Source organism: Phoxinus phoxinus (assembly GCF_949152265.1).
Source record: "Phoxinus phoxinus genome assembly, chromosome: 14".
NCBI lineage: Eukaryota > Metazoa > Chordata > Actinopteri > Cypriniformes > Leuciscidae > Phoxinus > Phoxinus phoxinus.
Genome location: NC_136889.1, coordinates 35,153,871 through 35,181,391, shown reverse-complemented (window position 1 = coordinate 35,181,391; position 27,521 = coordinate 35,153,871). Strand labels below are relative to the sequence as shown.

The window sequence follows — 27,521 nt, the reverse complement described above, 5'->3', positions numbered from 1 at the left end:
ATGAGCTATAATAAATGATCTGGTATTTTGATCTGAATTTTCACAGACACATTCTGGGGACAGCATAGATTAACCCCCTGGGGTCGGCAAACGCGCGGGCGCGTTTTGCTCGTTTTTTTTTACATAGCAGCAAAATAGACCTAAAATACTCAGTCAGTTTTGGTCATACAGCCTTAAGAAATATGAGAAAATAAGCTGTTAAATGTCTACTTTTTTATGTGTCCACTTACAATCGAAATAAAACATTGTGCTTTTGTAAAATAAAGAAAGTAAACAGGGAGTGCTTTATGCCTCTCCGTCTCCGTGAACTTTTTTTCTGAAGCACGTTTCTAAATTTAAACAAATCTCAGCGAATACTATTCACTCAGACATGAGCTATATATCTCTATAATCATTTAAGTGTGTAGTTTTAAATTATCTAATTCAAAACTAAAACAAATATTCTCTGTTTATGTAATCTATATAAAAAGAGCGAGAGATCAGCTGTGCTCATTATCTTTCTGGCACCTCATTATCTGCTAATGTGACACGCCCATCGAGAGCGCGCGCTATTCAAACGCAGATCTGAAGCAACAACACATGCAAACCAGTCAACGCCCACAACAGCTGGACAACACACTCGCTGTGAGGAATAATAATATCGTGATAATCCTGGACATTTTACCTCAAACGTGCTGGAGTAGCCGAACAACGGATCCAGCTGCAGATCATCAGTAAGTGCTTTGTTCTAATCGCGATATGAAATGGTGTCTGTAAACCGCAAAAGACTGTTTAAATTTGAATCGCGTTTCTGTGTTTGAATGAATGAACGGCGCGGCGCATGCTGTTGTTTACTACAGCTCGCGGAGTTTCGCTTTTAGCAAACTATCTATATTGCCTACTGAGATGAGTAAAAATCGACTGAATACGTTGAAATAAAATGTATTTGTATAAGCAACATATTAAACTGCAAATTAACATTTATTCCCTAATATATATTATAAAAGACCATATGTTACAGACGAAATATGAAAGACAAAATTTCGTTTTGGATAGATTATTTATAAAGCTTTTACTGCCACATCAAAACCTAATTTACAAGGTGCAAACAAAATCTTAAAAGGTCAATATAAGCCTTCTCTATAAATTATTTTTGTGTTTTATTAGTGACAAATTTGGGGAGAGGATAGCCTACATAATCCAAAACTTTCTGAAAATACGAATGAGAATTAACTGCACAATTACTAGAAATGTTTACCTTGGATATTATACAATTTGCAAGCATACAGTTTGTGGAAAAATACACTTTTTTCAAGATGTTTCCAACTCTGAACCAATTCTGTAGTAATATATATATATATATATATATATATATATATATATATATATGTATATATATACCGGTATATATATGTATGTATGTATATATGTATGTATATGTGTGTGTGTGTTGTCTTTGCATTTTTTCTTGTAGCCACAGTGACACCTAAGGCTCATTAGTATGCACTGCAGCATTAGCAAGTCTTTGTCTCCAGGTGTGAATGAGGACATTATTCATGACCTTCTTGGATCATTCACGCCCACCTGCATATTGCCTTTCCAAACAAAAAGTGTCTTACAAAATTTAAATCAATCTATTGTTTAATGTGAACGATTAGCCCGGATGATTTTCAGATAATTTTGAAGTAAATACTCTAGCCGACAAGATCCATTAGTCAACAGTATTGTGGGAATATGTGAAGTTGGTCGTTTGTGGTCTTATATCAGAAAATTTAAGTTTGAGTTTTTTGAATAACCACGCATAAATAATATTCTCTCAAAAATGCAAACATGTACATATATGTTGCTCACATATTATGATAGCCATGTTCGTGCTAAATAGAGTGTAATTACACCTTTGCCATTAATATGTTTATAAGCAACTGAAAAAAATACAAATATCAGGGCATTTCAAAACATCTCAAGGACCCCAAAAACACCTTAGACTCCAGAGGGTTAATATTACATCTTGTGAAAAGGGGCATGATGTGTCACCTGTAAAGTGAGTGCTCTGGTTGTGAGGTGCGGTTTGTACCTGTTCTCCAGGCCTCGGTGCTGCCCCTCCAGACTCTTATGGCCACTCTTCAGCTCCCCGTGTCTGCCGATCAGATCCTCGTACTCGGACGCCTGTCTCTCGTGCAGGGCGGACAGCTTCTCGTGGTCGTGCAGCAGCAGATCGTACACCGAGCGCAGGTCTTCTTTCTCTCGCATGGCCACATCTCTCTCGCTCTCTGTGCTGGACTGCTGCGTCTGCAGCTGGGCATTCTGGGACATGAGAGCGGCGCTCTGAGAGTTGAGTGTTGAGTTCTCCACCTGTGAACACATCACTTTCTTTCACGTCAACTCAACACGACAGACGTCAGCAGTGTTCCTGAAGACTAACGTCAGTAGTCACGATTCCATTACAGATTTGCGCAAAGCTGTTGCGATATTTTCTAAATGTTGATAAAAAGCTATTGCGAAATGATGCCGCTTCTATTAACCGATGTTATGCGACTAAAACGTATTTTTTTCCTCTCATAAGTCATTCCACAAATCATGGCGATGGATGTTGGTAGGGTTAGGCACTTTAGGCAACCGCCTCTGGTGGAACAGCAACGTTAGGTTAGCGGGTTAGTGTTAATGGTGTTAATGGTGTTTCTGGGTGTTTCTCAAGGCATCCTGGCGTTCTGTAGCGCATGCGCGACTCTAACTGCTACTTCACGAGGTTCTACTGTAACCGTCTACTACGGGAGAACAGCTGATTTGCCGTAGTCGTTACTACGTGAAAGATTAATAAAGTTACTGTTATGTGGCATTGTAATTGTTTATGTATCATTAAATCCCCAAAGCAACCCTCTCCTGCTTTTTAAAATTCTTTCTTTCTTTGTATTTTGTCAAATTATTAAATTATCCCCTACGCCATACTCTTTACTGTTGCTTAGTGATTATAGCGTTCTTTAGCTACGGCAGTTAACCGTTTACTTCCGGCTGCCGTTCCATCAGCAGCTGTTGCTTAAAGTCCCTATTATTATTATTAATGGAAGGAGACGTAGGCTTGTTATCAAGCATTAATGTCAAGGAGAGACCCTTATACAGGGAGCGACACGTGTGAGGGGTTTCTCACTCATTTCTGCTTCAAGCTCTTGATAAATTGCAGTTTTGCAAAACATTCCTTTTTCAAACTGCCTGAAAAACCACCTCATGCAAGCGTAAAAACTTTTTTTGTGATGTATAGCAGTTTTTAAGAATTTGACGTGTTCCCATTGGGCGTATTTTCAATTTTCACTTTCAATTTGCGCAATTTCGGGGGTAATGGAAACGCGGCTAGTGTTAGATCGTTGTGGGCAACTCTCCTGAAAAGCTAATTACAAGCAAACTCCTGTTACATTCATGAGGAGAAACGTCTATCACACACTGACAGACACACACGGTTGAGTGGACGATGGCTGACCTGTAGTTTGGCGTTCTGCGTTTGCAGCGTGGTGTTGTTCTCCTGTAGAGACGCGGTCTGCCTCTGCAGTGCTAATATCTGAGCCTGGAGATTAGTGCTCTGAGACTCCAGCTGCTTCACCTGCGTCCGCAGAGCCTGCTTCTCCGCTTGAAGAGTGGCGTTCTGCACAAGCAACAACATCAGACACTGTAAAGGCATTCTGACCGGGGCTGGGAAAACAAATCTATGCATCGTGAATCGAGACATGATTCTGGATTGATTCCAATTTTTCCGAAAGCATGGCGATTCTCTCTCGAACCGATTCTGAGTTTAGTTCTTAACAGCAGATGACACTACTCTAGACACAGCCGTACTCTGCTGGCTCCCGATACCTAACACACACCACTGGAACCTTCTATAATATAAGCATTCAGAAGAAAGGTTGAAGCGAATAACAAGGGTGTTTGCAGTGGGCTGTTTACATTAATCCCATTCTGAGGTGCGAGTACATTCTCAGACTCAGCCGAACACACGAGCGCTCTTCTTCGTGAGCGTGTGGTTAAAAACTAGCCTAGAGCGCCATCTGCTGTTAAACACTAAGCTCAGAATCGATTCGATGCATGGATATATTGACCCAGCCCTAATTGTGAGCGTGCCGAGCTGCTGGTACATACGTTCCTCTCCACCTCGATGAGCCGGTCCTTGAGCTTCAGGAGCTCTCGCGTGGCCTCCTGACTCTCCTTCTCCCACTTCCTGACGCTGTGCTCCTCCCGCCCTCGAGCCGGCGAGCTCTGGGCCGCACACTCCTCCTCCTGACGCTGGCGCAGCGCCTCGTAGTTCTTCTTCACCTGAACACACACAATCTACAGTCAGGGGCTACTGCAAACACACACACAAACCGCTAGCGTGTGCGTTAGGCGCTGCGAACCGTTCTCAGCTCCTGGCGCAGCTGCTGGTTGAGGTTGGAGGACTCCTGCAGTCGGGCTTCGAGAGCTGAGATCTTCTCCACTTTAATCTCCAGAGACGATCTCAGAGTGGACTCCAGTTTACACTCCAGAAGCTTAAACCTGACAAACATCAAATAAGATAGACAATCATGCTACACACTATTTTCTTTCCTGTTATTTCTGGACCTTCTCAATCAATCAATCAACTTTTATTTAAATACCACAATAAAAGCAACAGTAGTTAACCATTGTGCTGTACAACAGGATAAATATCTAAAAAACAAGAAAGACAGCAAACCAATAAAGGGAGTTTACATCAAAATTAGAATATTCAACATTAGAATCAAGGACAGTTGTAAGCCTGTGGAGAGAGGAAGGTTTTTACACAGTGCTCATGCCACATGAACCGTGGTACAGTGATGGTCTCAGATATAATAGCAGGGCACTGAATGATTAGGTTTTCTGTGCACAGCACAGACCAGATTAATCCACACTGGTTTGGACTGTTTCATTATGGATTCTCATCAATTACATCGATTGGTTGTTGCAGCCCTAGTACCTGCAGCAGGGGTTCACAGATCAGGTTAGCTCCAACCCACAGGTCGCGTTAACCGGAAAATTTCCATCATTGACCGATTTTTTATTAGAAGTGACGGAAAAATCTAAAATGGGTCCGTCATTTTGAAAGATTACACGGAGCGTGATGTATTGTGACTTGTAAGTGTAATTCTCACTCCTGTCCACTTGGTGGCGAGTGGCTCTAGTGGACTATCAAGTTAATGGTCAACGACTGGCTTTTCTGAGTCACGTGACATTGTTTACAAGCTGTTTTATTGAGTCTCTCTGCGGTTGACACACAGATAGAGCGATTACATTGGTTGGTACAGGTACGTTGACATTTTTGGTAAGTTGGACTCTATCTTTCAACACATTTGTTTAATGTTCATTCATGTTTATTTCGCTCTGTAGCGTAGTGAAGAGGAAGGAACTGATTGCGTTCACTCGCGCTCCTCTTCGCTTGAACTCAGGCGCTACAGTATCTCGCGCCACAATACGACAAAACAGTATTTATTGTTGGATTTTTTTTATAAAATGGACAGAATTTGAACATTTTAATTTGAAAGTTGAGACTTTGTTTCCTATCAAAAGTAACAAAGGCACAAAGCTTATTGCCATTTATTGGACAGACATTCATGATGAAACCTGAAAAGTGACACACAGTCTCTGTTCAACTTTCTCTTCATAAACAAATAAATATTGCCTATATGCTTGTCCTGTACTTTGTGAATAAAAATGAAAATGTGAACAAAAACAGAGCCTATTAAATGGCTTATTATCATTAAAATATGAAAGTTAAAATGTCGGGTAATAATAGATTATGATGGAATTTTTACGACCCTCTCTGGCAAAATGAGTCTAACACGACCTCTGCTCCAACCCTAACCATACACACTTAAACCAGCGAGTCTCGGTCTTCAGGATCAGGAGTGAGTTAGATCAGGGCTGGAGCTGAACTCGGCAGGACAGCTGAGAATCCCTGAACTACAGTGCAATATGAAGTGTGTGATTTACCTGTCATCTGAGCTCTCTTCATCACCCAGAAGACCCTCTTTATCGAGACCGATCTTCTCCAGCTCATGGGTCAGTTTCTCCAGGTCATTGTTAATCTGCTGAGTCTTTAATTTTTCATTGACTAGGTCCTACATGAGGAAACATCACAACAAGGGTCATGCAAGAAATCCACGATCAAGCATGCACCGCATCTAAAACTGTTGCCTTGTCAAACACACACACTTGCGGTCTTGGCCACTTGAGGGCGCGTGCGACAGTGAGTGCACGAGACTGTCCCATGTCTTCCCCATGCCAAAGCGCAGTGCCCTCAATGCACACTCAACCCACACTATCTGAGAGTATCCCATCATGCATTATGTTCGGGAACTCATGTGCCCCGAAATCGCAGGGGTGATGGTAGAAAAAAATCCTGAGCCTGAACTTTTTCCCTGGGAGGTAAGCGGCCCCTAAGCCAAGATATATGCCCTGATCAACATAATTGTCAAGTGGGATCCAGGGGTGTGCTCCCCTGGGAGAACATTTTAATAAATAGTCCCTTAAATGGTTTTGATATTAAAATTATTTTTTCAACAATTTTTTACAAATATTTTTAATTAGGGAAGCACCGATAACACTTTTTGCAGAACGAGTCCGATACTTTCATTTTTGGTTCTCACCGATACCGTAACTGATCCCTGCATTTTCACTACATTTGTAATTTTTGAATGTATTAGTAGATAAACCAAAATAATATAAATCATATTAGTTGGCTTAATTTGTTCATCAAATATATATTTCTTTCAGTTATTTTCATGCTTAATTAAGCCTGCTAAAATGCATTGTATGGGCTTCTGTTACTTTCACTCTTCATGCTATTGCTCTATCATATTTTATCTTTCATTTAATAGCACAGCACATATTTAGAGCGGCTCCAGAAGGGCTCAGTGCTGAGGATTGGGTCAGTGGTACACATTTAGACACCAGTGAAATGCCAATTATTTCATCCAATTTTGATACTACAACAAAAACTACCAGCCTAATTAATGTGAATTAAAAACATTATCAGAGCTGCCAACTCTCACGCTTTCGCCGTGTGACACACGGTTTTGCCTGTTTTCACACGCACTCACGCCACACATCACATTTCTCACGAAAAAAAAAAAAAAAAAAAAACTCCCCGACCATAGATGGCGCTGATGAGCGTCACTGAACCCTATGCGCTGCACCCCGAACTTAGTAACAGAAGAAGAGATACAAGAAAGAAGGCGGGGAAAACCGGAAAACCGCGACGACTGGTGATGAGAATCTGAGCTCAGCTGAGAGATATTAGTAAATAAACCCGAATTTACCGAAATGTACGCCTCGGATCAATCAGTGTTTTTCAACCGCGGTAAGAAGTCAATAAAACAGGTAAATGGTAAATGTAAATGGACTGCAAAACAGGTCGGCTAGAACAATGTCACATAAGTTACATTACACCAGGAAAGCAATTTAATGACCGGAATAGGCTGGAAAAATTAGCTAGAGAGTTTTGTTAAATATGTCCACTATATTAGGCTACATATATTTTTACTTATATCATTAAAATATTATAAAGTTGTTATTATAATAAAGAACGCATTATATTTTAAGTTATTTTTAACCTTTAATAAAAAAATGGGGCTCTCTATGTTTTCAGCATTAGTGACTTATTTGTTAACATGTATCTACTGTAACTAATAATTATCAAAATGAATCGATATTGAATCAAGATGTCAAGCAATAACAAATACAGTAACCGGCCAGTAATTGTAACCATGCAGCTAAACATTGTAACATGTTGTCAGTTAACTTAATAAAAATAAGTTACCAAATGTTTTGACAATCACAACTTATTGTGATGCAAGTTTTTTTTCTCCCACACACAGAAATGTGGGAGAAATGTTCTCCCTTTTTTTTCTCCCCCCCCCCTCCACCCCACCACCACCACCACCACCACCACCACCAATCTCGCTCCAAGCTAAACTCAAAAGTTGGCAGCTATGCATTATTAAAGACAAGTAAGCAGTCAGTAACAAAATAAGAACATATCATCAAATTTCAAATAAATACAAAATGAATTAAACAGTGTTTTTAGAGTTTTTCGGGCAGATCTAACAAGTACAGAAATTTTAATAAAGTAATCAAATGTGAAAAAATAGCATATTCGCTAAATGATAAATAGATAAGTTGAAAGGGTAGCCTAGTTAGTCAAGAGCAGTGAGTAATTTATTTGACCTTTGTTTATTAACATTAAAACACAGCAGCAGGTTTATTAAACTGCTAACGTCAGTTAACGTTAATAATAATCTACATGGCTCGTTGTGATGTCTGTGGGATGAGCTCGACCCTCTCGCGCGTCTGTTCCGCTGCGCGCTTAATCCACGGCGCGGTTTCCTCTTATCAGCTCGCGCACCACAGCTATGCGTTACACACGCTGCATGGTAGTAGGCATCGGAGCTTTTTTACGAGTGCGAGTACATGAGCTCGGTATCGATGCATACCTATGGCTGTTTTCAAGGGTTTTCTAGGACTTCAATTTCAAAAAGTCAAATTCAAGTAGGCTACTTCAAGCACCTTGTACGAACCCTTGCACTCCATGACTTTGGCTACGTTTCGCGCTGCCAGTGTGGGAAACACATTCGTAGTGTATGGGAAACACAAAACAAATTCGCACGTGGAGTGACTGCTGAATTAATCTGATTGGCCAGAATACCGATTGGCTGAAGTAGGCGTGGTTTAGTGAAAGCGCCTCTCAGATCTCTGGAATTGTCAGATCACGCGAACGCGAACCTGATTTTTTTTTTCGCAGACATGTCTGTATGCCGGAAATCCGGCGTGACGCCGGAGCGCTATCAGGCCTGAAATCATGAGATGTTGAGGAAAACCTTTAACTGTCATTTAAATTAATTAGATACATATAATTTGGTAGTAAAAACAAAGTGTTGCACATTTTATTGGCGCAAATATGAGCATGGTGTGTGTAGGGCTATTTTGTACATTTGCATTTGCATTTGCAACTCACTTAATTAGAAGCCCCACAATTTTACATTTGTGTCTTCTGTTGCTACACAGCGACTACTGAACAGACATGTAGAAGTTTATTTTAAAACACAAAGTATTGAAAAAGTAATAAATAAAAGCTCTGTAAACACTTGCATTTTTTGCAAGTGTGTCCCATCGAGGAATCAAACTTCTACACACACTTGCAGTCTTTACGCCTATTTGAGCACTTGAGCCAAATAGAGGAAATACGTCATGCAAGTAGACGAGTGGTCAAGAGCAAAGACCGCGAGTGTGTGTGTGTGTGTGTGTGTGTGTGGACGAGGCATGTGTGGGGTGAGATGCTCACCTCTCTCAGAGTGACCAGAGTCTTCTTATCGATGGTTGCTAGCTTGACCAGTTCCTTGTTGTCCTTCTCCAGGTCTTTGGTGCGACTGCACGTGTCTTTGAGAGTGTGGACCTCCTTGCCCAGCGCACGGTTCTCCTTCTCCAGATGAGAGATGCGCAGGTTGTCCTCGTCCAGCTTGGAGTCCTTGATCTCAGCCTGTTGTCTGAGCCGCTTGTTCTCCTTCTCCAGCTGCTTCTTGTCCTTCTCCAGCTGTGTGTTCTCGGCCTCCAGAGAGGCGTTCTCCTGCGCCAGCTGCTCCAGGCTCTTGCTGGAGATCTTCATCTGCTCCAGGCTCTTCTGCAGACTGTGGTTCTCCAGCTCCAGCTCCTCCACTTCTCCCTCCAGCTGCTGGATCTTACGGCTGCCGCTCTCCAGGCCCTTCTGGAGTCGCTGGTTCTCTGCGTCCAGGCTCTGGTTGCTCGCCTCCAGGCGCTCGTTCTTCTTGGACGACGCCTTCATCAGCTCGAGGCTCTTCCTGAGGTGCGCTCTGTCGTTCTCCAGCTCTCGGTTCTCCAGCTCCAGCTGAGTGGCTTTAGCCCCGCTGGACCGCAGAGACTCCACCATGCGCCTGAGCTCCAGGTTCTCCTGGTCCAGCTCTCGGTTCTCCTTCTCCAGCACCTCCAGCTGGTAGGACAGGTTCCTCAGAGCATCGGCTGCTTTCTTCAGTCTGCGGCTCTCGGCCTCCAGCTCTGCGTTCTCCTTCTCCAGCACCTCCACCTTCTCACAGGTGATGGCCTGGGCCGCCAGACGCTTCTGCAGACTCTCCTTCTCCCGCTCCAGGCGGCGCACCTCCATCTCCAGCTCTTCGGCTCGCTCGCCTGTGTCTTTGAGCTGCTCCAGGTCTTTGCGGAGCTGTTTGCGCTCGAACTCCATCTTGTTGAGTTTGCTGCTGGTCTCTTTGATGGAGTCGTGCAGCACGCGGTTCTCCTTCTCGATGTCTTTGACACGGGCTTCGGCGCTGACCTGAGAGCGCTGCCTGAGAGAGGAGATGGTCTGGTTCAGGTGTGCGTTCTCCTGCTCCAGGCCCTTGACCTGCGCCACACCACACAGAGAGGCAGGGGAGAGATCGGTCAGCAACACACACACGACAGATGAACAACATTCACCACATTTCAGGAAAATCAGATCATCTTGTAGTTATTCAGGTTAGGGTTAGTCAAAAGGTTTACAACAAGGTTCATTAGTAAACATTAATGTACTAACAAACATGAACTAACAATGAACAAAACATTTGTTACTGTATTTATTCATCTTTGTTAATGTGTTAATAAAAATACAGCTGTTCATTGTTTATTCATGTTAGTTCACAGTATATTTGGCATATTTCACTGGCTTCATGCCCTAAAGGTCCTGGAATTTTTTTTCTGTAGAAAAATGTCATAAGAAAAGTTTTAAAGTGTGTTAAAAGGCTGCGGATTCCTAAGGATTGTCCTACTGGCCCGGTTGGGCTAGCGGATGACATTTTTACTTAAAATTTTCACAGGCTCCACCACAAAAAAAAAAAGTTAAGTGTGAGCAATGAACCAAGTTATATTTCGCCTCTTCTTGCGCTTGAATAGTTTAAAATAGCTTTAATGTTTAAACTGGTGAGACATGTGTAAATGATAAGCTTTATTGAGGATTAGGCACTGGCTCTGGGCCATCCTCATCATCCAGCCCTGGGATGTGTGTTATCTAGCACACTACTCTCATTATTCTGCATGCTTTTTAAAAAAACACACAGCCAGAGACTAACGTTGAAAATGAGCTGTAACAGCTAAACTGGCACATTTAGACAAATGTTTATTAATGTGCATTGTCCCTGTAAATATGAAAAAACATTAATAAAATTAGGTAAAAGTAGCATGAAAAAAAAAATAATAATTACATATACTGAGTTAGACCAAACTGGGAAGGGTCACAGCACTTACATGTTGTTCTATTGTCTGTTTCACTGCTGCTATTGCTCTACTCATTTGTAAGTCGCTTTGGATAAAAGGGTCTGCTAAATAATTAAATGTAAATGCATGGCTTACTGTACTAATGCACTAATGCCCGAAACTCTGTATGGAGTAATTTCATATGTGAAATTCTTATGTAAAGTTTCTGATGTGTAATCTGCCAGCATGAACCAATAGGCCCTCTACTGGTAATCTCTCAGCCAATGAGCTTCAAGCTCTCTATTCCGCTAACATTTAAACAGTCTGGCTTCAGTGTTGCAGTAAGCAGTTCACTAATCTCTCCCAGATTACTATGTGACATCAGGTCTGGATACTGGCAGACGCTTCTAAACGGGTAAGCTTTATACAAACGGCTCGGGCACACATGGGTCAAACCAGCACAGACACACACAGATAGACTCAGTGGCCAGTTAAATGCTGTTACACCTAACCTGCGGCTCAGAGCCGAACACAAGCTCTGTGGAGGATTTACTGCAGTGTGTGTGTGTGTGCGTGTGTGTGTGTGTGTGTGTGTGCGCGCGCAGGGGTTCATGTGCGTTTCACACATCTGTGTCTCTCAGCAGCAGCAAGACCAAATACATGAACCTATCATCACCATTACCATGCTAACCCTTTATTCTGTCATGACTGAGCTATAATTACAGCTAGTGAAATCTGACATGTCAAACTCATATGATTATAAGTTATATTAAAAGCTCTTCACTTGTGACATCAGACACATTTGTGACCCTGGACCACAAAACCAGCCACAATGGTACATTTTTTGACATAGAGATTTATACATCATGAATAAATAATCTTTACACTGATGTGTGGTTTGTTAGGAGAGAACAATATTTGGTCGAGACACAACTATTGTAAATCTGGAATCTGAGGAGCAAAAAAATCTGAACATTGAGAAAATCTCCTTTAAAGTTGTGCATTTATGTTCTCGATTGTGCTGCATTCACTCACACAAATACATGCTTTATATATTTACGGTAGGACATTTACTAAATATCTTCATGGATCATGATCTTAATATCCTTATGATTTTTGGCATAAAAGAAAAATCTATAATTTTGACCCATACAATGTATAGTTATTGCCACAGATATACCCGTGCGGCTCCAGACTGGGTTTGTGGTCCAGGGTCACATTTGGTTTTTACTGTATAAAAATCGATGATTTTGTTTGGAAGACAAGAAAAGCTCAGAATAAAATGAATTGCGTTGCCAATCCGGCATGACACGGCAGTATAACGTGTGTTGGGATCGCTGTGAGTGAAGTTTACCTGTCTGTCGGAGTTCTCCTGGAGTGTTTCCAGTGTTTTCTCCAGCTGAGCTTTCTCTTTCAGGAGATCTGAGCTCAGACTCTCAGCACTGCGCAAACTCTCTCGGTCTGCGGTCAGCTCCGTCTGCAGCTGCTCCAGCTGTGCACACACACACACACACTTTATCACACTGAGCACCCTCTGACATATGGACACACACTCGCTCATAATGAGCAATCAAACTCATATGAGCGGTTAATCCTCTGAAAGCAGCTTAGCTAAACCCAAATCAGATTTAAACTGGGATTACTCACTGATGAATATGATCCTGCTCTGGGTGCTTGCTGTCCGTTTACATTTTAACCCATTCTGTTCAAACTTCTCTCCTTTCTTTGTGTGAGTAACAGAATCTACTAAGGACGATAACGATAAAGGCTTAGTTTTAAAGATCGTTCTAAATGTAAGTCCACAGCATAAGGATAAAAACCTTGACCGCCAATCAGAATCCATCCTGCTTTAAAGAGCTGACGACAAAACTCTTTAACTCTTATAATAAACAGAATGATATTGTCTGCTGTTGTGGACGCTAATATAGCTTTCTTCATTTATGGTGTGAACGGGGCTTCACCTCTGAAGCCAACATGACTCTTTTTACTACTCCTGGTCTTATTCTGTAATTACATTTCACTGATTATAATATTTTTTTATTATATACAGACACTTTTCATAAATCGTCATGGATAAAATGAACTCAAGAATGAACCTTATGAATTCAAATAGATCTTAGGAAGCATTACTGAGAACTGTGTTGAGACTCGGCGGTAGGGCTGGGCCATGTGGCCAAAGAAATTATCATGATAACATTTTTCATATCACTCGATATCCATAATTATCACGATAAATGTCAAATCTTTATTTCTTTCAAGTTTAAAGGCAGATTTTTTTATCTAAAAAAGTGAAAGTTGTAGAAAACAGACCGTTAATTGTGGTTTTAAACTAGTTTATTGTGAGAACATGAAAAACACTTCACAGTTTTTAATTCTTTACACTTTTATGGTTATTTTTCTTAAATAAATAAATTTTTCTGTTAAGATATTTATTTATTTAGTTTCTACATGTAACGGCTGATATCGTTCCAAATCATCAAACAGGTTTGCGTCGCCTGACTTCTTTTGTCTCTTAGAAATGCACATTTGACAGCAAGTTAACAGTAGTAGTAGCTTGAGTTAGGATGCAGATGTAAATTTATGTTTATGAACAAAACGGTAACATCTGTAAAAAATTATAACAACCAAATGTTTATATGGTAAAATTGTCATATTCTGACTGATTGAGCTTAATTCAAATTAACCATTGGTTTCCATAGTATCATACATTTTGATCATGATATCCACAGGTAACGAGACACTGCGTCGATGACGACACTTTGGGGAACGCTCTTAGCGTAACGCATCTGAAGTATGAATGAAACTCCTGATTGGCGCAACATCATGACGTAACGTGTGACGGCACAGGCACACAACAGAGTTAGCTTCTGCGATGAAGCAAGTCGCTCCCAGGCAGGGGAAGGCATGGCAAAGGGACGCAGTGTCTCGTTCCCTTCTCAGGGAACAAGGGTTACAGTCGTAACCCGAGACGTTCCCTTTCGAGGGAACTCGCACTGCGTCGATGCAAAACTTTGGGGAACGAGTACCCACTATGCCACAACGATCCCTGCCCAGTGTGAAGCTGCGCACAGGCACACTGAGGACGAGAGCACTAGAGTGCCTGGCGTAGAAGGAATGTCCAGGCTATAGAATCTGATAAAAGGCCCATCCTGCTGCATCGCACACTTCTTGGATCGGGGCCCCTGAGAGGAGGGCTCTAGAGGACGCCATGCCTCTGGTTGAATGAGCCCTGATGACCAAAGGTGAAGGCAAGCTGCGCACCTGATGGGCCATAGAGATAGCCTGAACGACCCAGATACTGATGGTCTGTTTGGACGCGGGAAGCCCCTTCTTGGGCGACCCGAAACACACCAGCAACTGGTCTGCCTTCCGCCATGAAGAGGACCTCTGGACATAAATCTCGAGAGCTCTGACAGGGCAGAGCAATTTATTCTTTCATCATCTGCCGTCACGTGAGGTGAGGAATGAAAAGCCTGCAGAACCGTAGGCCGTGCCACATTAGAGGCACTTTAGGCACATAAAGCCTGGGATGCAAGATTGGGGCGGCAGTGGTTCATGTAGGTTGTCCACAAACAAGGAAGGTTGGTGGTTATATCCCCGGTTCCACCTGACCAAGTGTCGAGGTGTCCATGAGCAAGACACCTAATCCCAGCTGCTCCCGACGAGCTGGATGGCACCTTGCATGGCATGAGTGAATGAATGCGTGAATGTGAGGCAATATGTAAAACGCTTTAGTGGCCATGGGTCTGTTAAAGCGCTATATAAATGCAATCCATTTACCATTTACCAAGATAGCCTTAATGTCGTGAGAAATAGAGCCTATCTCCTACTCTCCTCAGAGAAGTAATGGCTAATAAAAAAGCTACCTTGAGGGAAGGTTCTTGGCCTCGAAGGTTTGAAGGGGGCCCTTCAAGAACCACTTCCAGGTCCCATGTGGGAACTCTGGTATGAGGAACTCCAGCACTGAAGCCACCGGGCAGTTAACTGGATCAACCTACACCAAGCTCTCTACACCAAGTGGTGAAAACATTCCACTTTAGGCCGTTCAATTTCCTCGTGGACGGAGCTCGAGAGCTGAGTATGGTCTCGACTACTCCTGCTGACAGGCCAGCGTCTCGGTACTGTGCCCCCTCAGGGGCCAGACCCACAGTTTCCACAGCTCTGGCCGAGGGTGAATATATCCTCTGCCTGTGACAGCAGGTCCCTCCTGATAGGAATCTCCCATGGAGGGCTCTCTAGGAGTGATATTATGTCTGAGAACCATACTCGGGCCGGCCACAACGGGGCTGCTAGCAGTAGACAGACCCCGTCGCGACGGACCCTCTCTAGAACTCCCGGGAGCAGAGCGATCGGGAGAAACCGTACAGACGCAGCCTAGGCCAAGCCTGCACCATGACAATCAACCCCAGAGGAGCTGGATGGGTGAGGGAGAACCACAGTGGACAGTGTGTCGTCTCTTAAGACGCGAACAGATCCACTTCCACTGGGCCGAACCTCTTGCATATTAACTCCACCACCTCGGGGTGGAGTCTCCATTCCCCGGGCCTCAGCCCCTGCCTCGACAGGACCTTTGCTCCCCAATTCCGGTCCCCTGGGATGTATGCTGCTCTGAGAGACAACAGTCTCCCCTGGGACCACAAGAGGATCTAATGCACCAGTCTGCATAGAGGGCATGATCTCAGACCCACCGATAATTTAGGACACCCCTGACATATTGTCTGTTCTGACAAGGACGTGGTGACCCTTGACGTCTGGCAGGAAACTTCTCAGAGCTCGGAAAACCACCAGCATTTCCAGGCAATTTATGTGCCAGGGGGAATGATGGTCCTTCTGTAACGGTCACCAGCTGGAGTGCCCTTGAGAACCACCAGAGGGCACTCCACATCAGACTATTATCACTCCCTTACAAACTACATTTCCCATAACTCACTGCCCGGACTCATCTTCACTGATCACATTCACCTGTGTCTCATTATCTTGTTTAGCTCATCCCCATATAAGCCTGGTTCACCCATTCACTCACTGCGAAGTTTTGTTTGTGTCACACTGCATCTCTGAGCATTTTCCCTGGTTTCCTGTCGCTTGGTTTTCTTACCTGTTCCGTGGATTACTCTCTTGCCTCTGACCCCTGCCTGCCTGTTTTGTTTTGTTTGTTTGGACTGCCTACCTGTGTTTTGAACCATTGCCTGTACTTTGGATTACGCCATTGGATTGCGTTTAAATAAAGCTGCATTTGGATCTCACCCTCGAGTCTCGGAGCAGTTTCATGACACCTTCCATAGACCTCTCGTAAAGCGGCCGTCCATGACCGCGCCCCAGCCCCGTGAGGGAGGTGTCTGTCAAACGGCTTTCCGGCAACATGACGCTCCCAGCACGGGGCCTTGGGACAGGAACCAAGATTTCTTTAAAGGTCCCATGACATGGGGTTATTATATTATTTTATAATGTTTCCTGGGTTGCCCTAATAATGTTAGTATGTTTTTTAGATAAAAAATAGTCATAATTTAGAAACAAAAGGCATTTTTCCTAGCCCAGTTTTAGCCTCAGATTTGAACGCTCTGTTTGAAGGGGCGTGTCTGTGTGAGACTTCAGTGTAACCGCCCACTGCTGTGATTGGCTGACATGCTTGCATATGAAATAGCTACTTATTACATGTGAAACTCTCTCGAATACTTTTACTACAGTTATTATACGTTTTTACTATTACAGCTATCGAGATTAACAAATCGTCAGAAGTTTTTAAAGTATTTAGATCTATTCCCATCACATAAAATGTTGCCGTGATGAGCATTGCGCAAGCAGATGACAGTCTGTTGATCGCGAGAATGAAGATCTTATCATTGCAACGCAGTTTCTGCACTCTCTCTGCTTTCACCAATGCAAAAACGATGATGTAAATACAGTAAGAGCTTCATGTGCAGTGTAACGTGCGTCATTGATTTCATAAGGAGTTTGGCAAGGGTCCAGATAAACTCGATCGCGCTGTGTCCATGAGAAAATGAGCTAGGAAGTAGAAACGCGTGCGCGCGATTCCTACAAAAGATTGTTCTTTGATCGCTTTCTGTATATAATTTATTCACAATTTAAAAACGATTATTTTCATCCTACTAAAAGAAACGATGTGAAGTTGATATTTTAGTCACTGGCTTGACTTACTGAGGCATAAACAGCAGTATTGAACGATTTGAGAGAAAGATTACCTGTCTGAACTTGAACAATTAACGTAACGTTACACATCAGAAAGTGTTGCTCGGCTCGATCGATGTATTTCCAGACGTTCGTCGAGGTCAGCTCTGTAGTGATCCAAGTTGAGGAAACAGTCGTCGGTGAAATGAATGCCGCAGACATGCAAAACTTTGGGGAGTTGTGTCGGCGCATTTCCAGAGTAAATGAAATTAATCCACTGGTTCTTCTGGGGCTTGGATGAAGGAACTAAAAAAAGGCTTCGGTGTTCATTTGTACATCCAATTATTGAGCAATTATTATGCTTCGCTCGCTCAAAAGCCATGATATCTCCCGTGGACAAACTAAAATCGCGCGCACGCGTTCCTGCTTACTAGCTCATTTTCTCATGCGGGAAATATTCTCTGGGCGGGCAAAGCAGAGAGAGGGGAGGTAACATTTCCTCCGTATGACGTCATACGGAGGAGATTCAAGATCAGCCCGATTGAGCTTCCACTTTTTCAAAGGCAGAGAAAGAGAGCAAAAGCTCGATTTACACCGATTTAAATTTCTAGAAATTTGGGGACCATATAAAGGCTAGGGGAACTCATATTAATGTTAAAAAACCTCAAAAAATGAAAATTTCATGTCATGGGACCTTTAACATAGATATGAAACGACTGCATCTGTGCGTAACCCTGATCATGTGGAATGGGTTCCCCCTCCGGGAAACCCCTTGGTTTCCAACCACCACTGCAGGGCCCTCATGTGCAGCAGGCCGAATGGAACCACGTTGGACGCTGCTGCCATTAGCCCTAACTTTCTCTTTTTTGAAAGTGTTTTACAGTGATGGCCTGGCCTAGCTTTACCCTGGTCACCGTGGCCAGGCTGGGCCTCGAAAGGGAACAGTAGCCTAAATACATTTAGTATAAATGCAAAATCAAAAAAATACTGTAATGATATTCCATTAGGAAACTCCTTTCATACATTTAGTGTTACAACAATAAATGCATTGTAAATGTTGCAGTGTTTTTCATCTAGCTTTAAACTAGTTTAAATCCCAGAGATGTTTTCGCTGAATTTAAGCGCTTCTCTCTGAAACGCAGTTCTGTTCAGTGGTCATGTGACCGATCGTTCAGCGAGTAAACACGTCTGCTCTAGTGAGCTCGCGCTGCTTAAACTTTGAGCGGAGCGGATAAATGGTCCGAGTGACGCGGTTCAAATGAGTATAACTGAATTCATGCTACCTTTTTTTAAATCGACAAATTCGTCATCTTTGTATGATAACTCGAGGTTAGTTTCACTGTCACCGCTTCCACTCAATTTTTCCTCCTCGTGTCGAGTTGTCTTTGCCGATAGATTACAATGTGCAGTAGGAAATGGGCGTGTTCTTTGATGGGCAAGTTAAAAGCTGCACGCTGACTGGCTGTTGTCCCATTTATTTCTGCTGTGTGATTGGCTGTTAGATTAATCCATATAGAGTAAAACTGTCCAGAGCCTATCATCGTTATCGACATCACTTTTATCGCAGTTTGATATGTACGCGAGTTTATCAGCCCAGCCCTACTCGCGGTGTGACCTCTGACCTGCTGGCTGAGTGCGTTTGTGTTTCTCCAGTCATAGGAGTGTGCTGCTGTGACCTCTGACCTGTTGGGTGAGTGTGTGCTTGTCTTTCTCCAGGCGTAGGCGTGTGCTGCTCTCGCTCGACGCCTTCAGCTCCTCCACGCTCTTCTGCAGCATCTGATTCTCCTTCTCCAGCTTCAGCAGCTGACTGGACGTCAGGTCGTTCACCTCGTGACCCAGAGACTTCTGCGGCACTGCCAACACACACACCTCTGAGAGTTACAACACACACACACCTCTGAGAGTTACGACACACACACACACACACCTCTGAGAGTTACGACACACACACACACACCTCTGAGAGTTACGACACACACACACCTCTGAGAGTTACGACACATGCAGTAAGTCTCTGTTCTCAGATCTCATCAAAGTCAGAAAAACATCCCAAATTTGGGTCAGTTGACCTTCTTGGCAGAGCATCACAATCACAGCCATCTGTGGGCCGATGGGCTTCAGCTCGTACCTTCAGTCAGCTCAGGTGTGTTTGTACCTTCAGTCAGCTCAGGTGTGTTTGTACCTTCAGTCAAGCTCAGGTGTGTTTGTACCTTCAGTCAAGCTCAGGTGTGGTTGTACCTTCAGTCAGCTCAGGTGTGTTTGTACCTTCAGTCAGCTCAGGTGTGTTTGTACCTTCAGTCAGCTCAGGTGTGGTTGTACCTTCGGTCAGCTCAGGTGTGTTTGTACCTTCGGGCAGCTCAGGTGTGTTTGTACCTTCAGTCAGCTCAGGTGTGGTTGTACCTTCAGTCAGCTCAGGTGTGGTTGTACCTTCGGTCAGCTCAGGTGTGTTTGTACCTTCGGTCAGCTCAGGTGTGGTTGTACCTTCAGTCAGCTCAGGTGTGTTTGTACCTTCAGTCAGCTCAGGTGTGGTTGTACCTTCGGTCAGCTCAGGTGTGTTTGTACCTTCGGTCAGCTCAGGTGTGTTCGTACCTTCAGTCAGCTCAGGTGTGTTTGTACCTTCGGGCAGCTCAGGTGTGTTTGTACCTTCAGTCAGCTCAGGTGTGTTTGTACCTTCAGTCAAGCTCAGGTGTGTTTGTACCTTCAGTCAGCTCAGGTGTGTTTGTACCTTCAGTCAGCTCAGGTGTGTTTGTACCTTCGGTCAGCTCAGGTGTGTTTGTACCTTCGGTCAGCTCAGGTGTGTTTGTACCTTCAGTCAGCTCAGGTGTGGTTGTACCTTCAGTCAGCTCAGGTGTGGTTGTACCTTCAGTCAGCTCAGGTGTGGTTGTACCTTCGGTCAGCTCAGGTGTGTTTGTACCTTCGGTCAGCTCAGGTGTGTTTGTACCTTCAGTCAGCTCAGGTGTGGTTGTACCTTCAGTCAGCTCAGGTGTGTTTGTACCTTCGGTCAGCTCAGGTGTGTTTGTACCTTCAGTCAGCTCAGGTGTGTTTGTACCTTCGGTCAGCTCAGATGTGGTCGTACCTTCGGTCAGCTCAGGTGTGGTCGTATCTTCGGTCAGCTCAGGTGTGTTCGTACCTGCGGTCAGCTCAGGTGTGTTCGTACCTGCGGTCAGCTCAGGTGTGTTTGTACCTTCGGTCAGCTCAGGTGTGTTCGTACCTGCGGTCAGCTCAGATGTGGTCGTACCTTCGGTCAGCTCAGATGTGGTTGTACCTTCGGTCAGCTCAGGTGTGTTTGTACCTTCAGTCAGCTCAGATGTGGTTGTACCTTCGGTCAGCTCAGGTGTGTTTGTACCTTCAGTCAGCTCAGGTGTGGTTGTACCTTCGGTCAGCTCAGGTGTGTTTGTACCTTCGGCCAGCTCAGGTGTGTTTGTACCTTCGGGCAGCTCAGGTGTGTTTGTACCTTCAGTCAGCTCAGGTGTGTTTGTACCTTCAGTCAGCTCAGGTGTGTTTGTACCTTCGGTCAGCTCAGGTGTGTTTGTACCTTCGGTCAGCTCAGGTGTGTTTGTACCTTCAGTCAGCTCAGGTGTGGTTGTACCTTCAGTCAGCTCAGGTGTGGTTGTACCTTCGGTCAGCTCAGGTGTGTTTGTACCTTCGGTCAGCTCAGGTGTGTTTGTACCTTCAGTCAGCTCAGGTGTGGTTGTACCTTCGGTCAGCTCAGGTGTGTTTGTACCTTCGGTCAGCTCAGGTGTGTTTGTACCTTCGGTCAGCTCAGGTGTGTTTGTACCTTCGGTCAGCTCAGATGTGGTCGTACCTTCGGTCAGCTCAGATGTGGTCGTACCTTCGGTCAGCTCAGGTGTGGTCGTACCTTCGGTCAGCTCAGGTGTGTTCGTACCTGCGGTCAGCTCAGGTGTGTTCGTACCTTCGGTCAGCTCAGGTGTGTTCGTACCTTCGGTCAGCTCAGGTGTGTTCGTACCTTCGGTCAGCTCAGGTGTGTTTGTACCTTCAGTCAGCTCAGGTGTGGTTGTACCTTCGGTCAGCTCAGGTGTGGTTGTACATTCGGTCAGCTCAGGTGTGTTTGTACCTTCGGTCAGCTCAGGTGTGGTTGTACCTTCGGTCAGCTCAGGTGTGGTTGTACCTTCGGTCAGCTCAGGTGTGGTTGTACCTTCGGTCAGCTCAGGTGTGGTTGTACCTTCGGTCAGCTCAGGTGTGTTCGTACCTTCGGTCAGCTCAGGTATGTTCGTACCTTCGGTCAGCTCAGGTGTGGTTGTACATTCGGTCAGCTCAGGTGTGTTTGTACCTTCGGTCAGCTCAGGTGTGGTTGTACCTTCGGTCAGCTCAGGTGTGGTTGTACCTTCGGTCAGCTCAGGTGTGGTTGTACCTTCGGTCAGCTCAGGTGTGGTTGTACCTTCGGTCAGCTCAGGTGTGGTTGTACCTTTGGTCAGCTCAGGTGTGGTTGTACCTTCGGTCAGCTCAGGTGTGGTTGTACCTTCGGTCAGCTCAGGTGTGGTTGTACCTTCGGTCAGCTCAGGTGTGGTTGTACCTTCGGTCAGCTCAGGTGTGGTTGTACCTTCGGTCAGCTCAGGTGTGGTTGTACCTTCGGTCAGCTCAGGTGTGGTTGTACCTTTGGTCAGCTCAGGTGTGGTTGTACCTTCGGTCAGCTCAGGTGTGGTTGTACCTTCGGTCAGCTCAGGTGTGGTTGTACCTTCGGTCAGCTCAGGTGTGGTTGTACCTTCGGTCAGCTCAGATGTGGTTGTACCTTCGGTCAGCTCAAGTGTGTTTGTACCTTCGGTCAGCTCAGGTGTGGTTGTACCTTCAGTCAGCTCAGGTGTGGTTGTACCTTCAGTCAGCTCAGGTGTGGTTGTACCTTCGGTCAGCTCAGGTGTGGTTGTACCTTCAGTCAGCTCAGGTGTGTTTGTACCTTCAGTCAGCTCAGGTTAGGGGTGTGCGATATTACGATGTTTGATCGTGGACGATTAAAATGTCTCCACGATCTGCTTTTGAAGAAATATCGTAGTATCGTGCATTTAATCAGTTTGCATTTCTGGCGCCTCCGTCTCAACATACTGTACAGCGCGACGTATATCCACATGAAATGCAGAGGAACGGGACACTGTAGTTCATAAAAATGAATTATTTGCATGTGCTTTAAAGCCTTGCCGGTTAAACATGTCATTCGCTGCTGATGCGCTGTTCTAACGGGCGCTTTTATGAGCGCAAACACCCGACGCGCACATGCAGCCTGTCTAACAGCGCCTGATTACTGGACTAAGTTATCTTTCGAGTCTTATTGCGCTAATACTGTCAAATACACACAAGGTTTACATAAACAAAGTTGGTTATGTCTAAAGTGAAAGAACAATAGAAAAAATTAAGAAAAAATCTGCTTGTCAAATGCATGTAGACTCGTTGCGCGCAGATCTTAAAGTGACAGTAGCCCTAATAGTAAACATGCTGCCGCTTGTCCTTAAAGGGACAGTTACCCAAAAATAAAAATTCTGTCATTATTTACTCACTCTCTAATGTTGTTCCAAACCTGTATTCATTTATTTCTTGTGCTGAGCACAAAAGAAGATATTTTGAGGAGTGTGGCTAACCGGGCGGTTGGTGGTCCCCATTGACTACCATAGTAGGAAAAAACTATTATGGAAGTCACTGGGGTACATCAACTGTTTGGTTACCCACATTCCTCCAAATAACTTTTATTTTCAACAGAAGAGGGAGACTTATTCGGGTTTTAAAACGGCTTGAGAGAATTTACATTTTTGGGAGAACTATCCCTGTTAATAAAACAACAAAATACAAAGAGCATCTCACTCACTCTTGACTGAGAACTTTAATAGTAGCTTTAATAAGAATCAATGTAAAAGTTATACAGTGAAGTCGATGTTGTGTTTTATTTTCATATTTGTTAATTTAATTACTTTCTTCAATGCTGTTAAATACACCTGTAGCTGAAAAAATAAAGCACTGTTTATTTAATTTGTATATTAAGTTGTGTATAATCTTTGTTCTTAATTTGTAATAACAAAGAAAATGACAAAGATTTTTTATCTTCGCCACTTTGGCCTAAATGTCTGCCATTCTTTTTTATTTTATATTTTGTTACCTAAGGCTTTGTTTTTAAAATAGGGACATTAGTTTGGCTGTGATGCTCAGTCACTTGCAAAATAGTAAAACCAACATGAAAAGGAATCGTGATAAAATCGTGAATCGTGATTTTCCTGAAAAAAATCGTGATATGATATTTTTGCCATATCGCCCACCCCTAGCTCAGGTGTGTTTGTACCTTCAGTCAGCTCAGGTGTGGTTGTACCTTCAGTCAGCTCAGATGTGGTTGTACCTTCAGTCAGCTCAGGTGTGGTTGTACCTTTGGTCAGCTCAGGTGTGGTTGTACCTTCAGTCAGCTCAGGTGTGGTTGTACCTTCAGTCAGCTCAGGTGTGGTTGTACCTTCGGTCAGCTCAGGTGTGGTTGTACCTTCAGTCAGCTCAGGTGTGGTTGTACCTTCGGTCAGCTCAGGTGTGGTTGTACCTTCGGTCAGCTCAGGTGTGTTTGTACCTTCAGTCAGCTCAGGTGTGTTTGTACCTTCAGTCAGCTCAGGTGTGTTTGTACCTTCAGTCAGCTCAGGTGTGTTTGTACCTTCAGTCAGCTCAGGTGTGTTTGTATCTTCAGTCAGCTCAGGTGTGTTTGTATCTTCAGTCAGCTCAGATGTGGTTGTACCTTCAGTCAGCTCAGGTGTGGTTGTACCTTCAGTCAGCTCAGGTGTGGTTGTACCTTCAGTCAGCTCAGGTGTGGTTGTACCTTCAGTCAGCTCAGATGTGGTTGTACCTTCAGTCAGCTCAGGTGTGGTTGTACCTTCAGTCAGCTCAGGTGTGTTTGTATCTTCAGTCAGCTCAGATGTGGTTGTACCTTCAGTCAGCTCAGGTGTGGTTGTACCTTCGGTCAGCTCAGGTGTGGTTGTACCTTCAGTCAGCTCAGGTGTGGTTGTACCTTCAGTCAGCTCAGGTGTGGTTGTACCTTCAGTCAGCTCAGGTGTGGTTGTACCTTCGGTCAGCTCAGGTGTGGTTGTACCTTCTGTCAGCTCAGGTGTGGTTGTACCTTCGGTCAGCTCAGGTGTGTTTGTACCTTCAGTCAGCTCAGGTGTGTTTGTACCTTCGGTCAGCTCAGGTGTGTTTGTACCTTCAGTCAGCTCAGGTGTGGTTGTACCTTCGGTCAGCTCAGGTGTGGTTGTACCTTCGGTCAGCTCAGGTGTGGTCTTGGAGAGCTGCTCCAGTTCCCAGCCCAGGTGCAGAGACTCGTCCATGCTCTGTTTCTGAGCCATCTCCAGCGTCAGGTTCTCCTCCAGCAGCTCCTCCATGCGCTTCCGGTCCATGTCCCGCTCCTGCAACACAACACCATCATATATCAGGACTAGCATACTGCACATCTTAGGTTTAAAGCAAATCATTATATTTATGCAAAGTTGATAGACTGTCCTGTCATTTATTTATGTTCTCCGTTTGAAAACAGACTTTGTACATTTATGCAACAAATAGAAAGATGTAACTGTGATTACTTAGCTACACGAAAGGAGCAATGCTTATGAAATGTATTTTATTTCCTCAGAAATTCTGGGTTGTCTGATATAATTTGTCTGGATTCTATGATGTAATACAAATATATGATAAAAAATGCAATCAGATAAAATGTAACAACTTTTATTTGTCTGCAGACTCTGTACAACAGAGGTTTACTAAATTAAAAAACAAATTTCTTAAATTATGTTTACATAAACTTTATTATTATTGTTGTTGTTATAACTTTAAGTTGGCTAAATGCTATTGTACAATAGTAATATATTTCAGTCATTATTTCTTTAAGCTAAACCGAACTTTTATTCTGACAGGTTGTACTAAACTCCTATGAGTTTCAGTCAGTGTATTTGACGATGATTCTTTTAAACAAAATTATGAAATGCTCATTTAGTTTTCTCAGAGAAGCTCTGGATATGTCCATGTGTTCACGTCCTCATACAGTGAGTGAGACGGCAGACGCTTTAAACATTATGAGCGTCACACACACTTGTACACACACATACTGTGCTAGGCGAAACGGCGCTACACAGACACGCAGAACAAGCAGGTTTATAATATATAACAGTTTTTTGCGCTGTATATTAATCGACATGCTCATATATCGACTCGATTTATTGCACAGCTATATTTTAGATTTATTCATCCATCTATCAAATCGCGTATTTACGTGACATCTGCGTTATATTGTAAATTCCCTCAGCAACACGGAGATAACACGGCCTTGAGTTTTAAATGAAACGTTATCTGCAGGGAGGGGTGGTGATCGGGAATACGGGAGAACATGTTCAACGCATTTACTCCTTTTGCAGCCACTCTTCGTCCACATTTCTGGTCACAACTGATATCCATCTTCAAGGAAAACCCCGCGTTCGTTTTTCGGATACCCAAAATATTCCCACACTGCAGATTGTAACTTTTTTGTTGCGTGGCTAGAGATTACAATATCCAGCCTCTGTCTCCGCTGCACATGTGTGGGTGGAGAGCAGTCAAGAGGAAAGAAGTTGCGCGGCGGTGAGATCTGGTTTAAGATTTTTTCCAAAACCGGTAATAAGTAAATGTTCACGATATGATAATCGTACATGTAAATATCGTGATAAACCGCCATACCGGTATACCATTACACCCCTACTCTCCAGTGCTGTTTAAATATACGTTTGATCGCTATATGCTCCCTCACCATCTCCATGTCGTGGATCTTGTTTTTAAGCTGCAGATTTTCCTTCTCCAGCTCATGATGTTTATCAGATCGAGCTCTGAACGACTCCAGCTGATCCTCCAGCATGCTTTTGGTCTCCAGCAGAACCTGATTGTCCTCCTTCAATTCCTGCATGAACACATAATCATAACAGCCATCACCCTCGTGAAACACAATCAATAACCTTCACAGCATTCCCAACATTCCCTCATGAAACACAATCAATAACCTTCACAGCATTCCCAACATTCCCTCGTGAAACACAATCAATAACCTTCACAGCATTCCCAACATTCCCTCATGAAACACAATCAATAACCTTCACAGCATTCCCAACATTCCCTCGTGAAACACAATCAATAACCTTCACAGCATTCCCAACATTCCCTCGTGAAACACAATCAATAACCTTCACAGCATTCCCAACATTCCCTCGTGAAACACAATCAATAACCTTCACAGCATTCCCAACATTCCCTCGTGAAACACAATCAATAACCTTCACAGCATTCCCAACATTCCCTCATGAAACACAATCAATAACCTTCACAGCATTCCCAACATTCCCTCGTGAAACACAATCAATAACCTTCACAGCATTCCCAACATTCCCTCGTGAAACACAATCAATAACCTTCACAGCATTCCCAACATTCCCTCATGAAACACAATCAATAACCTTCACAGCATTCCCAACATTCCCTCATGAAACCCAATCAATAACCTTCACAGCATTCCCAACATTCCCTCATGAAACACAATCAATAACCTTCACAGCATTCCCAACATTCCCTCGTGAAACACACACAATAACCTTCACAGCATTCCCAACATTCCCTCGTGAAACACAATCAATAACCTTCACAGCATTCCCAACATTCCCTCATGAAACACAATCAATAACCTTCACAGCATTCCCAACATTCCCTCATGAAACACACACAATAACCTTCACAGCATTCCCAACATTCCCTCGTGAAACACAATCAATAACCTTCACAGCATTCCCAACATTCCCTCGTGAAACACAATCAATAACCTTCACAGCATTCCCAACATTCCCTCATGAAACACAATCAATAACCTTCACAGCATTCCCAACATTCCCTCGTGAAACACAATCAATAACCTTCACAGCATTCCCAACATTCCCTCGTGAAACACAATCAATAACCTTCACAGCATTCCCAACATTCCCTCGTGAAACACAATCAATAACCTTCACAGCATTCCCAACATTCCCTCATGAAACACAATCAATAACCTTCACAGCATTCCCAACATTCCCTCATGAAACACACACAATAACCTTCACAGCATTCCCAACATTCCCTCATGAAACACACACAATAACCTTCACAGCATTCCCAACATTCCCTCATGAAACACACACAATAACCTTCACAGCATTCCCAACATTCCCTCGTGAAACACAATC

At 43.8% G+C, this 27,521-nt stretch overlaps 1 protein-coding gene and 1 long non-coding RNA gene across 5 annotated transcripts in view; one reads left to right on the top strand and one right to left on the bottom strand.

The window, feature by feature from the left end:
* LOC307009974 overlaps positions 1 to 22,895 on the top strand; it is a 135,051-nt gene extending 112,156 nt beyond the window's left edge. The window contains exon 3 of the long non-coding RNA XR_013800137.1: positions 22,250 to 22,895. This is a non-coding gene — a long non-coding RNA (uncharacterized lncRNA). The remainder of the gene's footprint in view (positions 1 to 22,249) is intronic.
* Positions 1 to 27,521, bottom strand: part of ccdc88ab (coiled-coil domain containing 88Ab) — an 89,296-nt gene that overhangs the window by 34,359 nt on the left and 27,416 nt on the right. For all 4 annotated transcript variants that reach the window (XR_013800136.1, XM_079634246.1, XM_079634244.1 and 1 more), the window contains exons 11-20: positions 26,066 to 26,212; positions 24,548 to 24,695; positions 19,006 to 19,175; positions 12,551 to 12,688; positions 9,299 to 10,369; positions 5,950 to 6,077; positions 4,359 to 4,497; positions 4,105 to 4,278; positions 3,452 to 3,613; positions 2,054 to 2,331 (exon numbers count right to left, since the gene is read on the bottom strand). Coding sequence is in view for 3 of the 4 variants with exons in the window: in XM_079634246.1 (XP_079490372.1) it covers positions 2,054 to 2,331; positions 3,452 to 3,613; positions 4,105 to 4,278; positions 4,359 to 4,497; positions 5,950 to 6,077; positions 9,299 to 10,369; positions 12,551 to 12,688; positions 19,006 to 19,175; positions 24,548 to 24,695; positions 26,066 to 26,212 (2,555 nt within the window). In the remaining variant the exon portion in view is untranslated. The remainder of the gene's footprint in view (positions 1 to 2,053; positions 2,332 to 3,451; positions 3,614 to 4,104; positions 4,279 to 4,358; positions 4,498 to 5,949; positions 6,078 to 9,298; positions 10,370 to 12,550; positions 12,689 to 19,005; positions 19,176 to 24,547; positions 24,696 to 26,065; positions 26,213 to 27,521) is intronic.